At 39.6% G+C, this 18,278-nt stretch overlaps 1 protein-coding gene across 4 annotated transcripts in view; it reads right to left on the reverse strand.

The window, feature by feature from the left end:
• Nucleotides 1-18,278, reverse strand: part of CSMD1 (CUB and Sushi multiple domains 1) — a 991,444-nt gene that overhangs the window by 92,926 nt on the left and 880,240 nt on the right. For all 4 annotated transcript variants that reach the window (XM_079969603.1, XM_079969602.1, XM_079969604.1 and 1 more), the window contains 5 exons: nt 17,054-17,172; nt 11,944-12,013; nt 10,053-10,169; nt 8,211-8,420; nt 4,235-4,423 (listed from right to left, as the gene is read on the reverse strand). In XM_079969603.1, the coding sequence (XP_079825729.1) occupies nt 4,235-4,423; nt 8,211-8,420; nt 10,053-10,169; nt 11,944-12,013; nt 17,054-17,172 (705 nt within the window). The remainder of the gene's footprint in view (nt 1-4,234; nt 4,424-8,210; nt 8,421-10,052; nt 10,170-11,943; nt 12,014-17,053; nt 17,173-18,278) is intronic.

The following is an 18,278-nucleotide window of genomic DNA, read 5'->3' on the forward strand; positions in this document are numbered from 1 at the left end:
CATTATTATAAGATGTACATTTTTTGTTTCTTCAGCTTGTATTGTAAGATAGACAGTATACAAATTAAAAAATGATGATGATGGCATAGCCAATTCAAGAGTTCAAAAAAGCAAATTCACATGGTTCGTTACCTTTCAGTAATAAGCCTATACCATCTTCTGTGGGGGGTGGGGACAGTGCAGGTGAGCATGTTGATGAATCATGAACAGATGGCACTGAGGGCACATGACTACACCTGCACCCTCCACAGAACAGTGCTCAGGAAATGCTGCTGCAACTACAGTCAAACCTCGGTTGTCGAACATAATCGACAACCGAGGAAGCCCATTTGGCTTCCAAAATGTTCGACAACCGAGGCGTGGCTTCTGATCAGCTGCAGGAGCTTCCTGCACTTACGTGGAAGCCACGTCAGATGTTTGGCTTCCGAAAAACGTTCGAAAACCGGAGCATTTACTGTATTTTTTGCTCTATAAGACTCACTTTTTCCCTCCTAAAAAGTAAGGGGAAATGTTTGTGCGTCTTATGGAGCGAATGCAGGCTGCGCAGCTATCCCAGAAGCCAGAACAGCAAGAGGGATTGCTGCTTTCACTACGCAGCGATCCCTCTTGCTGTTCTGGCTTCTGAGACTCAGAATATTTTTTTTCTTGTTTTCCTCCTCCAAAAACTAGGTGCGTCTTGAGGTCTGGTGCGTCTTATAGAACGAAAAATACGGTACTTCTGGGTTTGCGGTGTTCGGGAGCCAAAGCGTTTCAAAACGGAGGCGTTTGGGAGCTGAGGTTTGACTTACTATCATCAGCTAATGCTCCTTCTTTAATCTAGTGCCAGATGTTTGGACTACAACTCCTTTCAGCTGTGCCAGTCCAATAGCATCAGGTTAGAGCCCAAAGAGGCAGAAGGAATGCCATCCCTAAATCTTCAAGCTACAGGGTTGGCTTTTACAAAACTCTAATCTTCTAAAAGGGAAAAGCCTAGGAGAGTTGAATTGGAGACAGGGGCTCCAAAGTCCAACTCTTGTCAAAGCAAGTTGCCACAAGGAGCTCCCCAAGCTTCCTTGGTTTGTGAGCTGCTTTGTGGGACTACAACAAAATACCTTTTTAAAAAATAGCACAAATAGATTCAACCCACCATATTCTTCCTTTTGATCAAATCCCACTGATAAATCTGCTTCTAATTGGAAGTGCATCCAATTGTGCAGAAGAATGTGATGAATCATGTGATTATTCCTCCTCAAAGAAAGGGATAAAGAATCAATTGAATTGGGTAACATCTTCTGCCCTGCAATGTCACTTTCCCGTTTCTTGTGATCCCTATAGTCACAACTCACTTCCCATTTTATCCACTTAACAATAGGGTCAGATCAATTAACAATGAGTATACGTGACTTGATTCTACAGACTGACTCTCCTCTTGTTGGACTTGACTGTGAGAGGTGGAAAAGAAGCTGAAATATGTCTTACTATATTTCTCAATGTTTAGCACACAAAATGCTTACTTCCTCTTCCGTGAGCATGCTCAAAATAACAATGTAAGGAGGCAATTTAACTATTTGAAACTATTTAAACATCCTAGTTAATATGGGGAGGTAGTAGCCTTTTCTTCATTAAGAACCTGGCCTAAAGCTGATTGATGTTTTTTGCCAAAACGCAATACAGCTCAAAGGAAATTTTGCAGATGTTAAGTGTATGATAGTAATTTTACTTGCTGAGTTACTCTACATTCATGAAAATGACTTCCCTTCATTGAACACATTGGAGGTTTGAATAAATAATAAAAAAAAAACTTGTCCAGTTACCATTCTAGTCACTCTAAGGCTGCAATCTGAATCATCCTTTTGAGGAGGGGGTGTTGTGCAGCTGAAAAAGACTTTGGATCTTTTAGATGCAAGCCTTTTCTGACCCTTCCCAAGAAGCCCCAAAACTGCTTACTATTTGACAGTACCATGTCAGAGTTTTGACACTAGTTGGTCAGAACCTCGGGCCTTTCTGTGGCATCAGGAAGCAGGGAATCCGATAGCAGATCTCCCTCTTTAACACTGGAGCTCTTTCTCGCATGTTGTAGATCCATATAATTTTGCAAGCCCATGGGCCACTCCCCAGGCCCCTGGACTAGGACTGCAGTTTATAACACCAAGTGTTGGAAGGAAAGGGTAGGAAATATTTAAACTGCTTTTTTATTTTTAAAGAAGCTCTACAGTCATTAGATGCTTTCTTGAATAGTACCTGAGAAAGCCCAGAGAGTACTGCACATTCAAGTAACAGCTATTAACATTGTGTAAAGTCAATAAATCAGTTCAATGGCAATCAGGAGATTCCAGTTAAACATTTGGGCCAGAGAGAGCAGGAGCATGGAAATTGTTTTGGTCCTATATTTATGGAAAGCTTATGGCCTCCTGCTCCCAATGTCAAACTCTGCATGGGAGGGACACTGAGATCCTACACAAATATTAATGTAGTCTTTGCTTCCCCGGTACAAATAGGCAATTATGGACATGGGAAAAACAAACAAAAGGCCTGACACTGCTTTTTAATTTATATTAAACAACATAGTTTCACATCTGTCAGGTTTTCAATGTTTCTCCCCTCATTTCAAAATAGGTGATAAAAATATTTTAGCTCATCTGTATGCAGCTGTCACAGCAATAATGTCTTTAACACAGAAAGTTGTATAGCGCCTCCTAAAATCCTTTGGTAATTACTATAAAAATGAAGACCAATTATCAAAAGACCAAAGTGGATGTTTTCCAAGAGAGACTCTAAAAACATCTGGAAGTTAGATAGGATGGAAACTGAACAACTACAGGTGTGTTGTTGTTTTTCACTTTCTGGGTGTGGTGCTTTTACAGATAGAAAGCTGGATGTAACAGACAGGTCCTCTGAGAAGTGCATCACTTGCTTCTACCTCCTCTGCTACTTACTCTCCCCTGTGCTAGTTATTTCTTTTCATTTTCCAATTTATTTCTTATCAATTAAAAATGGGGTGTGGCACGAGCAAATTTTTATTCTGAAAGTGTAATCCACGGAAAAAAGTTTGAGAATCACCGATAACCTATAGATCATTTTATTCATACACTTACAAAAACAAACCACAATACAAATAATATAGTCACTACTAGTAGCTTTGAAAAAAGTTGTATTTGATTTGATGTCTAGGCATGATGCAACTTAGTATGCAGGTTCCCATCTGGCTCTTTTGCATGACAAAGGAAGATGATATTGGTCATTTTCATTGTTCTGCTTTTGTCAAGGATATCCATTTACGGACATGAGAAAGTTATTTTAATTATAGCATTTCAGTATAATTAATTGAAATTCTAGGCAAGGCACAGAATAATTCGATCTTTTCCCTCTATGTATAATGTGCAAAATTTCAAAGTAATTTGAGGTGATTCAGAGTGAAAGAACTGAAATATGTGGCTGAGTTATAAACTACATTTAAAATATAAACAGGGCAACACAGTACCGCTTTATAAATTTATATACCCAGGTGCACAAAGGGCAGGCCAACCAACATTGCGAACTGTGATATATATTTGAATAACTACTGCAGGCAAATAATTGAACACAGGGGGCTTCAACACAAAGAAACATGTGCAAGGAAGTTATCTGAAAACTGCTAAAATCTGCAGATCAGTTGTTTGGCGGGGAGAGGGTGAGAAGGGGTGTTGAAGCAGCTGAGAGGCAAGATTTTAGCATTTACTGAAAAAGTTTGTGTGTAGCCTTGGCTTTTGAACCAAAGAGGGTGAACTCTGTTCTTAGGACACATTTGTACACGCAGTTCACTCAACCAGTTTGGAAATCCATGCATGAAACAGCATAATTTTTCGAGGGTTCAAGACACCTTCAGAAATCCTCGAACACTGTTAGGTCTAGTGGAGGAAATACTTCCCCATGCGCTACAGGTGTGGCCAGGTAGGCGAAAGGAAGAGGATTTGGAGGCTGATGGAGAAATGTGAGAAAGGGGAGTTGTTTACCTAATTATGTCATCTGGGATATGAAGGAGTTCAATGTGTAATAAACCAAGCTGTTCCCCAATTTTGGAGAGGAGCATCTTGGTTTCTTGAGCCCAGTTATGAACTGAAGTGATGCGTGGATGTTGGAACATCTCTATTAGTGATCGATATCATTTTCAGCCCTCATGCATAGGGTTTTCTGCAATTTTCCATCTCATTTCATTGAATATATAATGTCGAGAGAATACTAAGAGTCAACTATTATTACAATGAGCAAAATTTACCTTCACATTTTGGAAAGGGGTAGTTCCAGTTCCTGTTGATCCCATGGTGGCAAGTGAGAACAGAAGGACCAATCAATACATATCCTGGATAGCACTCAAAAGATATTGACTGGCCCACGCTGTAATCGGAATTAATGATATATCCATTGAAAAATGGAGGAGGATCTGGACAATTTTGTAATTCATATGCTGCAAGAAAAAGAAATGTGGGACAATTTTTTTAAAGTAACAGTTACACTGGTTCAGAATCGAAAGGGAGAAAAATGCTTGGATGATGATTCCCTATATTCAACATTGCAGGTAACCAGCTCAAGTTTTTTCCTATTGGCAGGAAATGTTTTGAAAATAGTATATTTTAAGACAAGGCTCCTCCTCCTCATAAGGCAAATTATATACAATAAGCATCAGGAATTTGTAGTATATAGTTAAGGTCTGTGACAGCAATATTTCTGTTCAACGCAACAGATGCCACCTAGCTGGAACTATTTTAATGCATTTCATATGTTCACCATGTTGACTTGCAAGTTTTAGAGTAAAAAGTTTAAATAGTCATCGTACAACTACTCCTCTATTAGAGAAGCATTTTTTTTTTAACAGAAACATAGCAGTTATCTGATAAACATCTGCATTGCTGCAGGCTTCAGGTTTGCTGCTGTTCTCCCCACCCCACCCCCAGATAAAAACATATTAACCCAATGTCTGCTTGCTGTTAATGTCTTGTTGCTAATGCTTCAGTTTGTTCAGTTTTCACCCAGTAATGCTGTATTAGGACAGGCGCATCACCAAATCACAGTTTTGCCCTCTGTAAAGGCATGTAAATCGAAGACATGATATATAAATCAAATGAATGACTTGACTTATAAATCAGTGCCGAGACACACAAAAAATGAGCAACATGATTTATAGATAGCTTCATGACTTGTTAATTAGCCCCATATTATATAAATCATGTTCAAAGCTTGAAAATTCACCACCTTACTTACAAATCAATGCAACACCGTCTTGCAGTACAATGCAAGCCATTCACATATTAGATAAATCAATGGAAGGCTTTCCTCTCTGGTATACTGCATTTCCTTAAGTACTGAAGAGCACTGCGTAAATGCCAGAACAGTAATTCTCTCCCTGTCGCACCATGAAGGTTCTCCAATAGTCATTTATTGGCAACATAACCACCTAGAATGCCTGACAATGCAGGCTAATCAAAGTCTATCACACTCTTGCGCGATAATTCTCAAACTGTGCAACAAGATGTGGTGATGATCACCACCTTAGATGGTTTTAAAAGGAGGTTGCATAGATTCATGGAGTGAACACTAATAGTGGCTGCAACTACTAATCATGATGGTTATATGGAAGTTCCAAGTACAGAGGCAGCATGCCACTAAATCAGCGGTTCTCAACCTGTGAGTCCTCAGATGTTGTTGGACTACAACTTCCATCATCCCCGAGCTCTGGCCTCGCTAGTCCAACATCATATGGGGACCCACAGGTTGAGAACCGCTGCACTAAATGCTAGTGCTGGGGTGCATGGAACAACTGGTAATATTGCTTTCATGTCCTCCTTGTGGGCTCCTTGAGACAATTGATTGGCCTGGATACTGAACTGGATGAACCTTGGTCAAATCAAGCAGGACTCTCCTTGTGTTTTTTACACAAGAATGCTGATGATGCAAATTACAAGTAAGCGTTATTCACTGTTTTTTGAAATTGCTTTTTATGGAAGCAATAATCCGATTACCTATGTTCACAGCTTTTCAAAGGATGATCAGCCTGCCCTTTATCATTCCACTACACATTCTCTCCCCCCCCCCTTTCATCCATAAACCCATATAGAAGGATGAAAGGAGACACCAGGACAACACGACAGCTGGTTGCCGAAAAGCAAGAACAAGGAGGAAAAGACTTGCAACGCAGCCAGATGGGTGGAGTATAAATAATAACATTATTATTAAATGCAGAACATGTTGGGGCATGTGCAGAGTGCCCATTCAACAGAGAGTGTCAGTGAAACAGAAAAACACCATACAGTTCTAGGTAGAGCCAGTCCCTTTACTGGTAGCATAAAGCCATTCCATACCTTGTAGGTTACATACAGTTATAATTCACATTCCTTCCAACAGAATACAGTCTCCTTGCAACATTCCAACACAGACTAGGCTCTGGCCAGGGGCAGGGGCTAAGAACAAACTTGCTTCAAACACAAGTGTATTTATACTTTAGATTGAGCTGACTAACTCTCACATGCTTAACTAGTTGCAGGTGCAGGACAAGCACACCCCAAATTAACGAGCACACCTAACTTAACCCTTTCTTGTCCTTTTTTCTCAGCATGCATAAACCCCTTATGAATTAACAGAACATAGAATGTCCTTGGCCTTGAAGAAGGTAGGTCTCAAGGAGTTTGGCATTTTTATTCATTTCAGTAAATTCTCCAATTGCAGCCAGCTTGAAGTTAGCATAGAGAGTAAGAGTGGAGGAATGAATGAGGCTGTACTATACAAAAAGGGGTGGGGGTGGAGAGACACACAGAGAGAGAAACAACACAAGAGGAAGTATCAAAATGGTTTGGATAAAATAATAGGGAACTTTAATGAAATGGTAAATTGCCCAACATGATTCAGGGGAAACCTACCTCAGGAATTTGGCAAAAATAACTAATCATAATTCAAGTAACAGAAAAAAATCATAATACAAACTTTATGCACCAACTGTGATCAGACATACTATATTTTTTAAAAAAAGACACCAACACACCTTATAAAACATGGAACGTGCATTGGTAAAAGTATCCCTCAACCCATGCTAATTATAAAACAAAAATTTGTTGTATATTATATAGTGAAAGGTAAAGGACCCCTGGACGGTTAAGTCCAGTCAAAGGTGGTGGAGTGAGCTCCTGTTGCTCTGTCCCAGATCCTTCCAACTTAGCAGTTCGAAAGCACGCGAGTGCAAGTAAAGAAATAGGTACCCTGTGACAGGAAGGTAAACGCCATTTCCATGCACTCTGGTTTCTGTCACGGTGTTCTGTTGCGCCAGAAGCGGTTTAGTCATGCTGGCCACATGACCTGTAAAGCTGTCTGTGGACAAATGCCGGCTCCCTCAGCCTGAAAGCAAGATGAGCGCCACGATTCCACTTAACCGTCCAGGGGTTCTTTACCTTTTTTACCCTTTACCTTTGTAAACTGAAAGCACAGAAATACCACTAAAAGGCTAAAAACACAGCAAATGCAAAAAGAAGGACGAAAGGTCCCACTTCACTAAAAGAGGCTGTGATGCCATCCTTCAAATTAAGAGCCAAAAGCCTGGGAAATGAGAACACATAAGCTTTGACTTGGGACCCAGATGAGCTTAACAGTATTTATTACATTTATTTCCATTCAAAACTTTCCCCAGTTACACACTTATCCTCCGAAAAATACTGTGGCTTTCTAACTATGTCCATACCAATACTGGCCACAATCCAGAGAAGGCTGAAAACACTCTAGTTTCCTTTCCAATCATTGGGCATTAAGCAAACTGCTAATAAATGAACACATCACAAAAAACATATATTTCTAGCGTTGAGAATTATGAAATGTTTAATAGGACACTTATTGTCCAGACCAGTTCACATTTTAAATAAAATAATATAAATACAAAGCACCAAGGCAAAATGGAAAAACTGCCACAGAACAAATTCCAACATGCATAAATCTAACAAGCCCAAGGAAAGAAAAAAAGAGAAAGAGGTCTTCACCTCGCAATGAAAAGAAAACAGGTATAGAACCAGGAAAGCTTCCCCGGGGAGGAAATTCTACAGACAATGGGCCACAACAACAAAAGAGACTCGCTGGGAACCAGTCACCTGATGGCATGCAAACCTAAGAGAAGGGGCTGAGAATATGATCTTAACACTCTGTCAGATTTACATAGGAGAAGACAATTATTTAAGTCCTCAAATTATAGAATAAAGGTTATGTCACCGGTCGCTCACCTTGATATACAAGTTTAAATCCTTGCCTATTTTCCGAGTGATCACTGTAAAAATGGATGAGAGTTTCATGTGTTGTGCTTAATAAAGATGGCGGGAGGTCTGTTCCACTGAACTGGCCAATCATAGAACTAGTGTGATATGGACCATTCTGGATTTCAAGGAAGTCATGGTTAGCTTCGGTGGAGAAGTTCAGAAACTGTATATGTGCCCCTGTAAGGGAGAAAAAAGTAATAAAAATGATATTACCTAACAGTTCTGTTGTAACCACAGCATTGGGGCATGCTGCTCTGTAGAGTCCCCCCAACCACCCGAAATGGATTTCCAGGAGAGGTGTAAAACCACTGTTCCATGAGCAGAACTACGTAGTAATCAGAAAATGGAAGCTACGATGCAAGCTCATGTGTTTTGCAAATGGGATCCCTAATAAAAGCTGTCCAAGAGACAGATAATGTTGTAATATATATATATATAGCAAAAGGAATCTATATTGCAACATAGGTACCTTTTATAACCATACAGTTTCTATTATCCACAAAGTAATTAGTGTCTAACCTCTATACAAATCCCTAAAATACAAGCAGGGCATTATTTTAAAAACAAGCTTAATTATTAAGAACCTGACATTATAGCTGGATTTATAATAACCAAACTGATTAATTTAACTAATTAGCTGAGCACATAATATTATCTTTACTTAGTGTATTATATTACATAAATCCATGTAAGGAAGGAAAGCTGTTAATACATAAAATAAATGAATACCTAGCTAAGTGTTCAACAACAGGCCAATTTTAATTAGCTAACAGTGCAGACCTATACATGTCTACTCAGAAGCCCTGTTTAATTGTACAAGACTTACTGCCACAGCTACATGTGTATACAGCCAAAATCTCATAATTTGCTATTTTTTTTAATAGTGAGAAATTGTCTTTTCCTTTTGTTCCAGACTCCTATCTTTCTTTCAATGGACTATTTATCTGCAAGAATCACACCATCCTAATTATTATCTATACTAAGATGCATTCCCTTAAAGGCACAGCTGCAATTTGTTAATGAGCCCAAGAAGGTTGTAAACAAGTTCTAGCTACCCATGAAATTATTTGGATAAGAAGCGTTTGGGACTTTTCAATCTAATTTGTGATGATAAACATATAGCCTTATTATCTTCTCCTCATGAATAATGTATAGATTACCAGGAAACACATCTGAAGAAAAGGGAAAGGAATGCAAAGTGAGTAGCCTGGCCTCTTGTTAGAGGACTGAGAAAGGACAGATCAAATTGAGTTAGGTGTTAAGTGTTTTATTTCGAGCCACCATTCCAACTTAAAACTACTCAGAATGAGGCAGAGAGATTTCACAAACAATGCTTTTTTACTAAAAGTAAATGTTAGACCTGATCCATCCCTCCCTCCCTACACTTAACATCAGACATGCAAACAACTCTCCCTGTATTGAGCCCTGCTGGTAGAATAGGGGGCGGTGACTGTGGAGGACTCCTGTATGAGAAAAAAGAAGTAGCAAGTGGGTGGAGAATAGATGGGGATTTCCAATTTCAATCATAAAACTGTTTTTTCTCTGGATAAAGCAACACACAAAAGCAGCGGCTATATTATTGTTATACTGTTCACCTTTCCACAATGTGCCCATGGCCAATGTACAATGTGCCAATGTATGAAGCCTATATAGATCTATCTATGTGTCTAGATAGACAGACAGACAAGAAGAAATATGTGGCAGTCATTGTTTTGGAAGTTAGGGAACTGCCAGAGAGATCAAAAATTCTATGGTTGAGATGAAATGTATCATCATCATCATCATCATCATCATCATCAAGATTCTTACCATATCCAACAGGCAATAATATCTTCCACACGCAGCCCAGGTTACTGGGATAGTTTCCTGGGAACCCTGGGCTCAGTATCACTCCAGCCATATTTGTCAGTGTCCCACCACATTTGGCTATTGAAAATAAAATAAAATAATGCTATTATATTTCATGGTTTATTGAATGATGTATTACTTATGCAATGTTCATGTAACTGAAGAGCACTACATTGTACACTTGAACCAACACAGAGCACTACATTTTACACAGAAGGCTCTTATCTGAACAGGCTTCCCCATTCACTTTGACAGCTCTACACATGGATTCTTTTTCATGCAGAGGGCAGCATTTGACATTGAAGTTAATGGAGAAACCTCTATAGGTAAAAAGACTCCTTTGGGCAAGTCTGCTCCAGCAAGAAATCACTAACCACAGCATACACCCATTGGTACGTCCAGGCATCATATGAAGTGTAGAATGACCCCTTATAAGTTTCAATTATAAAACGGCCATCCATACATTACATTGACAGGTCAGAAAATATTCTTCGCATGTCACTTTATATTCTGGACACTGAAATTATACTGGTCTCTATATGATTCAAGCATGACAAAGGGGTGATTTAATTATTTCTCTCTTTTTTGCATTAATCTGCACATTTTATTTTAAATTATTCAGCTCACATACGTAAAATAACGGTTCAAATATCACCTTAGGCACAAGGTTATCTTAGGCAAATCACCAACACTGTCAAAATCCCCACTACTCTTCTGCAATATGTAGACGGTAATACTGGCTTGATCAATTATAAGGTGTTCTCTACCAGGGGTGAGGACATGGGTGGCGCTGTGGTCTAAACCACTGAGCCTCTTGGGCTTGCCAATCAGAAGGTTGGCGATTTGAATCCCCGCGATGGGGTGAGCTGTCTATCTGCTCCCTGCTCCTGCAAACCTAGCAGTTCGAAAGCATGCCAATGCAGGTAGATAAATAGATACCGCTCTGGTGGGAAGGTAAATGGCATTTCCGTGTGCTGCTCTGGTTTCGCCAGAAGCGGCTTAGTCATGCTGGCAACATGATCCGGAAAAACTGTCTGCGGACAAACGCCAGCTCCCTTGGCCAGTAAAGCGAGATGAGCATCGCAACCCCAGAGTCGTTCATGACTGGACTTAACTGTCAGGGGTCCTTTACCTTTTTTATACCAGGGGTGGCTAGACTATGGTGCACTAGATGTTGTTGAACTACAACTCCCATCATCCCTGGCCAATGAGTCATGCTGCTGGGGATTCTGAGACTTATCATTCAGCAGCAGGTTCTATGAGTCTGTTATGTACTGAGTTGAATAGGATCCAAAATGCAGCAGTCTGATGGGTCCTAGAACAATAGGATCCAGAATGCAGCAGTTTGATTGGTCTGCAGGAGCCACCCAATCCAGCTCCAGGTGGAAGTAAAATCCGCAACCTGATTGGCCTACTGGAGAATCCCGGAATTAGCCAATCATGTGGGGCCCATTGTGTAAATAGTGTATATAAAGCAGACATTTGGGAGAACTTCCATTCCTTCTCACTACTATGAGCTGAATAAAGAGCATGAAATCCACACTCAACCCCGAGTATATTTCAGAATCAATATGTTAATTCACATTTTAATTCAACAGGGGAAGGTGTACTAAATAAAAAACATGTATATGAAAGGGAAAGTTGAGACATGAGAAAAGGAGAAACCTTTCCCTTAATTCTGGATAATCAGGGTCAATGGTTCGAGGGTACCATCTGATAGGTGTAAAAGCGACATTTTCCAGTCAAACGGGCTTGATATCAGCAGATACAAACTGCAGCTGCTAATTAACACTTTGGTTTTGTACTTATGTCATTCTTAATAACACATGGTTCAAAAAGTATGCATGCATACCTATACATAGAGGAGAAGGGTAGTTCCAACGGCGAACTGTTCCAGGCATACAAGAAATATGAGAGCGCCCCTAAAATAAAATAAAAAATAATGATTCATCATTGTCCTCTGTTTCTCCAGCTTTCCCCTGGCAATTTAGCAGAATTATTCTAAGGAGAAAACACCAGCGTTGCTAGTGAAATCCTTTTGCCAATTACTCTCCCCCTGCACTTTACTACCCATGACAGTTTTCTAATTAAGGTTAAACAAAAGACTACTGCAATAATTAGAATTCCTTTTAAAATGGGAAATGAGTTGTGCCACATGTCTTAAGAAACTGTTTCAAAACCACTGTTCTGAACTCAATTATTGCATAGGTTTGCAGAGCAATGTAACATCCTCATTTGCATTCTTCACCATGCTACCAAAGGATGGGATTTATTTCAAGATCAGACAATGGTTCGGTGTAGAAAGAGATTTTTTTAAAGACTGCTCTCCCTTTTTTCAGTGGAGAGCGCAGAACAGGATTGTGCCATAATGTCTTAACTATATTGCCCAATCAATGTAATGTACATGGTTTCAATTCCAGAATTAGTGAAATTATAGTTTGGTTAGGATTTTTTTAAAAAAAATCTCTCTCGTCAAATACATACAGAGAGTGCGGAATTAAATCAAATGTAATCTATACCCAAGTTATTCTCAATATGGATAAACTTTCAAAAGAACACGTGTGCTGTGGCTGCAATCCAACAGTTAGCTCAACTCTCCTTCCTAGGAGTTGAACTAGATGACCTGCAGGGACTCTTCCAGCTCCAGAATTCTGTGATTCTATGAACCAAAACCCACTGAGATAAACAGGAATGCCAGCTTGACTCCACAACCAGGGGTGATATGATAGCCATGTTCAAATATATAAAAGGAAGTCACATAGAGGAGGGAGAAAGGTTGTTTTCTGCTGCTCCAGAGAAGCGGACACGGAGCAATGGTTCCAAACTACAAGAAAAAAGATTCCACCTAAACATTAGGAAGAACTTCCTGACAGTAAGAGCTGTTCGACAATGGAATTTGCTGCCAAGGAGTGTGGTGGAGTCTCCTTCTTTGGAGGTCTTTAAGCAGAGGCTTGACAACCATATGTCAGGAGTGCTCTGATGGTGTTTCCTGCTTGGCAGGGGGTTGGACTCGATGGCCCTTGTGGTCTCTTCCAACTCTATGATTCTATGATTCTATGATTCTATGAACCATGGGTGCCATGCAGCGTGCATGGTCCTGGCACAGAAATTTGTGGGTGCCTGGCCCCTTCATGGGGAATTTTGTGGGTGCTCATGCACCTAGGGCCCCAGGGCATTGGCACCTATGGAGATGAATGGATATAAGATTGTCCCTTTTGAATTATGGTGCTGGAGGAGACTCTTGAGAGTCCCAAGGACTGCAAGAAGATCAAACCTCTCCATTCTTAAGGAAATCAGCCCTGAGTGCTCACTGGAAGGACAGATCCTGAAGCTGAGACTCCAATACTTTGGCCACCTCATGAGAAGAGAAGACTCCCTGGAAAAGACCCTGATTTTGGGAAAGATGGAGGGCACAAGGAGAAGGGGAAGACAGAGGACGAGATGGTTGGATAGTGTGTTGGATAGTGTTCTCAAAGCTACCAGCATGAGTTTGACCAAACTGCGGGAGGCAGTGGAAGACAGGAGTGTGTGGCATGCTCTGGTCCATGGGGTCACGAAGATTCGGACACGACTAAATGACTAAACAACAACAAGGTTGTCCCATTCCTTGTTGGGTTGTGGTTAGTCTGACAAAAATGTTACAAACTGTGGTTATAAATTTCACATTTCACAGAGTTTCAGCCACAGAAAAGCATACTCAGTTGGGCTCACAAAAGCCGACTTCCCTGACTCCTCCTTTCCACCCCAAGGATTGGGAGTGGGTTTGAAGAGGAAGGAAGGGAGGGAGGGAGGGAGGGAGGGAGGGAGGGAGGGGTTCATGGAGAGAGGCAACTACCACCGTTCTATTTCATTGGATGATCTCATGTTCTGCTATTGTGAGAGAAGGATGAAAAGTATTTCTATCCACAGCATGCATATTTTTATCCATCTCTTTCAAATCCTAAAATGCCTATATTCTTTCTTTCTTAACAAAGAAAAATAATAATAATAATAACCTTTCCTCATAGGGGAGTTGTATTCCTGTACTATCTCCATTGTGACTCTATTTTTAACCCCAGTGTGCTTATTATTAGGGTGACTACCAATCAAATAGTTTAGAAATACATCATCATATTTAGGGGCCCCTGCAAACATTCTTTTTGTTGCTCATTCATGCTGATTTGATTTATTGTGTTTCCTTATCTGCCCTTCACCACATAGTCCCCAGGTGGGTTACGACAATAAAAAATATACAATTATAATAAATTATTTGAGCTCATGCTATCAGAGAAGCAGCCATGTCTGATCTCACTGTCAATACCCTTTGTGCATGTAAAAAAAAAAAAAAAAAAAAAAAAAGGTTGGTGGTGGTCAAATGGCTTGATTTCCAGACAGTGCATATTCTGTATCCTCCTTCTGGAACTCCTAAGTTTTCATAGCACTAATCTTCTCTGTGTGTTTTCCCCTCCTGCTTTTGTAGCGCTACAACGCTTTCAAACAGTGATAATGTGGCCATATCGGGGAAATGTCACAGAACAACTAATAAAGCAGAATAAATCCACCATTAATGTATCATTATTGTGTTCAGAACATGTTGCTGGATACATCCACAGTAAAACAATCTAACTCTTGAGATGACAACATTGAAACAAGTGCCATAGTCTAGTGAAGCCCATTGTCAAGGTCTAAGGCTAGCCCTGTGTTTTCCCAAGATGACATAGCATGAAGTACAATGTAGTACTAATATATAACCAAGTGCTTGACAAAGCAATGCAGTAGTAGTCCTTTAGGTGCCAGGCAATAAATTTCCTCCACAACCAAGCCTTTGGCTTTTAACTATCTGCAGCCTTTTAGAAATGGGCAGGATGTTTTCCACCTTGGTCTTAATGTATCTCTGTGGGGGTTCTGTCTGATTGTCTGGTTGGTTGTAAGTCGCCTTAGGGTGTGCTGAGAAATACTAACAAATTTAATAAATACATAAATAGTAGTATTGCTGTGGACACTGATTATTTATTGTATAATGCCATTCCTAACCCCTTCTCCTTGTTGACTTTCAGTGGTCTAATTTTAGATTACAGTCATACCTTGGTTTTTGAACAGCTTAGTTCTCGAACGTTTTGGCTCCTGGACGCTGCAAACCCAGAAGTGAGTGTTCCAGTTTGTGAACTATTTTTGGAAGCTGAACGTCCGACGGGTCTTCCTGCAGCCAATCAGAAGCCGCACTTTGATTTTTGAAAGGTTTGGAAGTTAAATGGACTTCCAGAACTGATTCCGTTCAACTTCCAAAGTACGACTGTATATTTTATATTCATACTTATGGCAAAAATGTATATATTCTGGTAGCTACGATATATGTTTGTCCACTGGTGACTTGTCAGTGTAGGCTGATGTGTTTAAAACATATGCATTGCCCAAAGAAAGGCAGTCAGAAACACTGTGACAGAGAATTCACTTGAACTTTGGCATGTGCAAACTATTTATTTAGATTTCAGCAAAAGAAGACCAAATATAATATTGCAGTTTGCATTCTAGTGTTTAGCAGCACTGATGCTAGCTCAGAATCTATGCCTCAGTGAGATTTTTGCACTAAGAAAGGTCATACATTTATTTATAAATCAAGGAAGACTGCATTAATATATTCTCACATTATCATAATATGGCAATTACCACTAAGAAAAGCAAAACCACAGACTGCAAAAAAGGTCTGATTAGGCATGTAAGGCTTTAAAAAGAGAAAAGAAACCCTGGCAGAGAAGCAGGTATATAAATGGAAAATCAACTCTATTTTACCTTTCAAGAAGATAGGCCCATTATGCAAGCAAAACTAATTTTATTATGAATGACTATTTTATTTGCTTTGTAGAAGGACCAATATAAAAGAATAAAAATCAAAGAATAATCAGAATTAATAATGAAATAGGAACAGGGAGGAAGATACCAAGGAAAATTAAATGAAGCCACAACTTCCAAGTGTCCATTGAAAAAGAAAGAGATGTACAGAGGCAGGCAAACATGTCTGAAACAACAGTTGTCTGACAGTTTACTGTCATATTTGGAGATGGATCATAACCTAGTGGCAGAGAAAAAGATTTGCTCACAAAAGGTCCCAGTTTTAATTGCTGGCATCAGCCCCAGTAGATGGTATGAAAGGCCTTTGCCTTCAACATTGGAGAGTGACTGTTACTCAGAGTAAGACAGTACTGGGCTAGATGGTTATGACCTGATATAGGGCATGTTCCTTTCCTGCAGAGTGTATTAAATTGAATGCAAAACGCATACTCCCAATCCAGAGAAAATTAGCAACAGTTAAGACCTATTTAACTTAATAGGAATTCTGATTATTTCTGAGTATCATGTCCAATTGATTTCTGTTAGCTATATCACTTCATATAAAAGAGTTGCAGGTGTGGTAGTCTCAGAAAATATGAAAGAGAAAATTGCTGATGTTCCTCTGCTGGAGCAAATTTTTGTTGATGAGAGAGATGGGGAAAATATGCCAAGTTTTGACTTTATGCAGTTCTCTTCAGCAAGCAGAGTGAAAAAGCAACCATCACTTATTTATCCTGATCCTTTTCATATGAGACAAAGAGCTGAAAATATTTCAAGAGGATACCTTTTCTTCACCAAAAGAATTTGATCTAGCAGAAGATATTAGTAAAGTACTGCGGACTCCATGTTTGTTTGTTTTCAAAAGCTAAGCCATGGACTCTTTGCTTTTGAAAGATTTGATATCTCTATGGTAGTTTTGGTCATGTGAATGGTGCCACAGATCCCCTGGGTAGATTACACAGACACCCTGGGGTCTGCGGACCCCCAGATGGGAGCCACTGCCTTAGGAGATGTAAGTTGTGGGAGCAAGAACTGACAAAAATCACTCTCACCATGGAAGCACCCATGTTGTGGGTTTCTGCTCTATTCAATTATGAATCCAGTCCAATATGTTAGAACAGCAACTATACCATTTCAAAAGAAAATGCAAGTACCTGTAATGTGTATCCTGGCTCACACTGAAATGACAAAACATCATTCACCATATATCTATCGCCCATTTTGAATCCATTGCTAGGAATTACTGGTTCTGGGCAGGCAGCAAGGCCTACAGCTAAAACAAAATAAAGGGGGGAAATGGAACAAAACATATTAAAATATTCATGTTGTTTTGAAGTTTTATTACTTTTTTTGTTCTTTAGCATATAACATGATCTAATCAATTCACAAAATTAAAAAGACATTAAAGTCCCTGACTTAAGCATGCCATAATCTAAGTGAACACAAGGGAAGAAATGATAGCAGCAGGACAGAAAGGAAGAACAGTTCAATATAAATACACAAACAGATACATAAAGCCATCAATAGTATGTATGTATGTGTGTATATATTGCACACAGAGAGACATATACACACACAGTCACACACAGAGGCGTGTATATACATATGAAACAACGGTAATAGGTCACATTTTATATATTCACTGTTGAGTAAAATTAGCTTCAAAATATAATGGTGTGGCAAATCTAGAAATTCATTCACACTCACAGAAGGAATTCATGTTCAATAATGCACACTGCAAGTGTGTGTGTGTACACATGCATGTGCAAGTCTCTTGAACAGGACATAGTGTGGCATGAAGATGTCTTACTGAAGAATTAGGAGGGCTTAAAGGAAAAGGTTGGCAGAGCTCTATCTGCCATGCTGCAGAGCCAGACACAAAGTATTCTTTAGACCACATGCTTTACATGCTGTAGTTCTCATTCACAGCTTATGAATATCAAGTACTGTTTTCAAGGGTAGCATGCCTCTCTTGTACAGGAAATTGCTTACTGCATGCTCTTCACAGGTCAGCTAACTCTTTTGGCATAGGACATAAAACTCATTAATGTCAATACTGATCACTCTCCCAGTGATCTCATCCCAGTTCCTGCTTGTTAAATACTTTTGCCATTCCAGCTCTGGCACGAGACATACATCCAGGCACGTCATTACAGTGACCTCCAATATTTTCCAGGCATCACTGCCATCAATGACAAGAAAGCTCACAGCACTATAATCTAGTTAACATTTCTGAAAGTATATTAGCATTCATTACACGACACTGTCAACTAACCAAAATAAAATTCCCTAGGCTGTTTCATCCAGTCGCAAAAAAGCTTTGCTTCTTATGTTTCACAAAAAAGAAATGTGATATATATTAGTGGGTGATACACACAC

Source organism: Podarcis cretensis (genome assembly GCF_951804945.1).
Source record: "Podarcis cretensis genome assembly, chromosome: 3".
Lineage (NCBI taxonomy): Eukaryota > Metazoa > Chordata > Lepidosauria > Squamata > Lacertidae > Podarcis > Podarcis cretensis.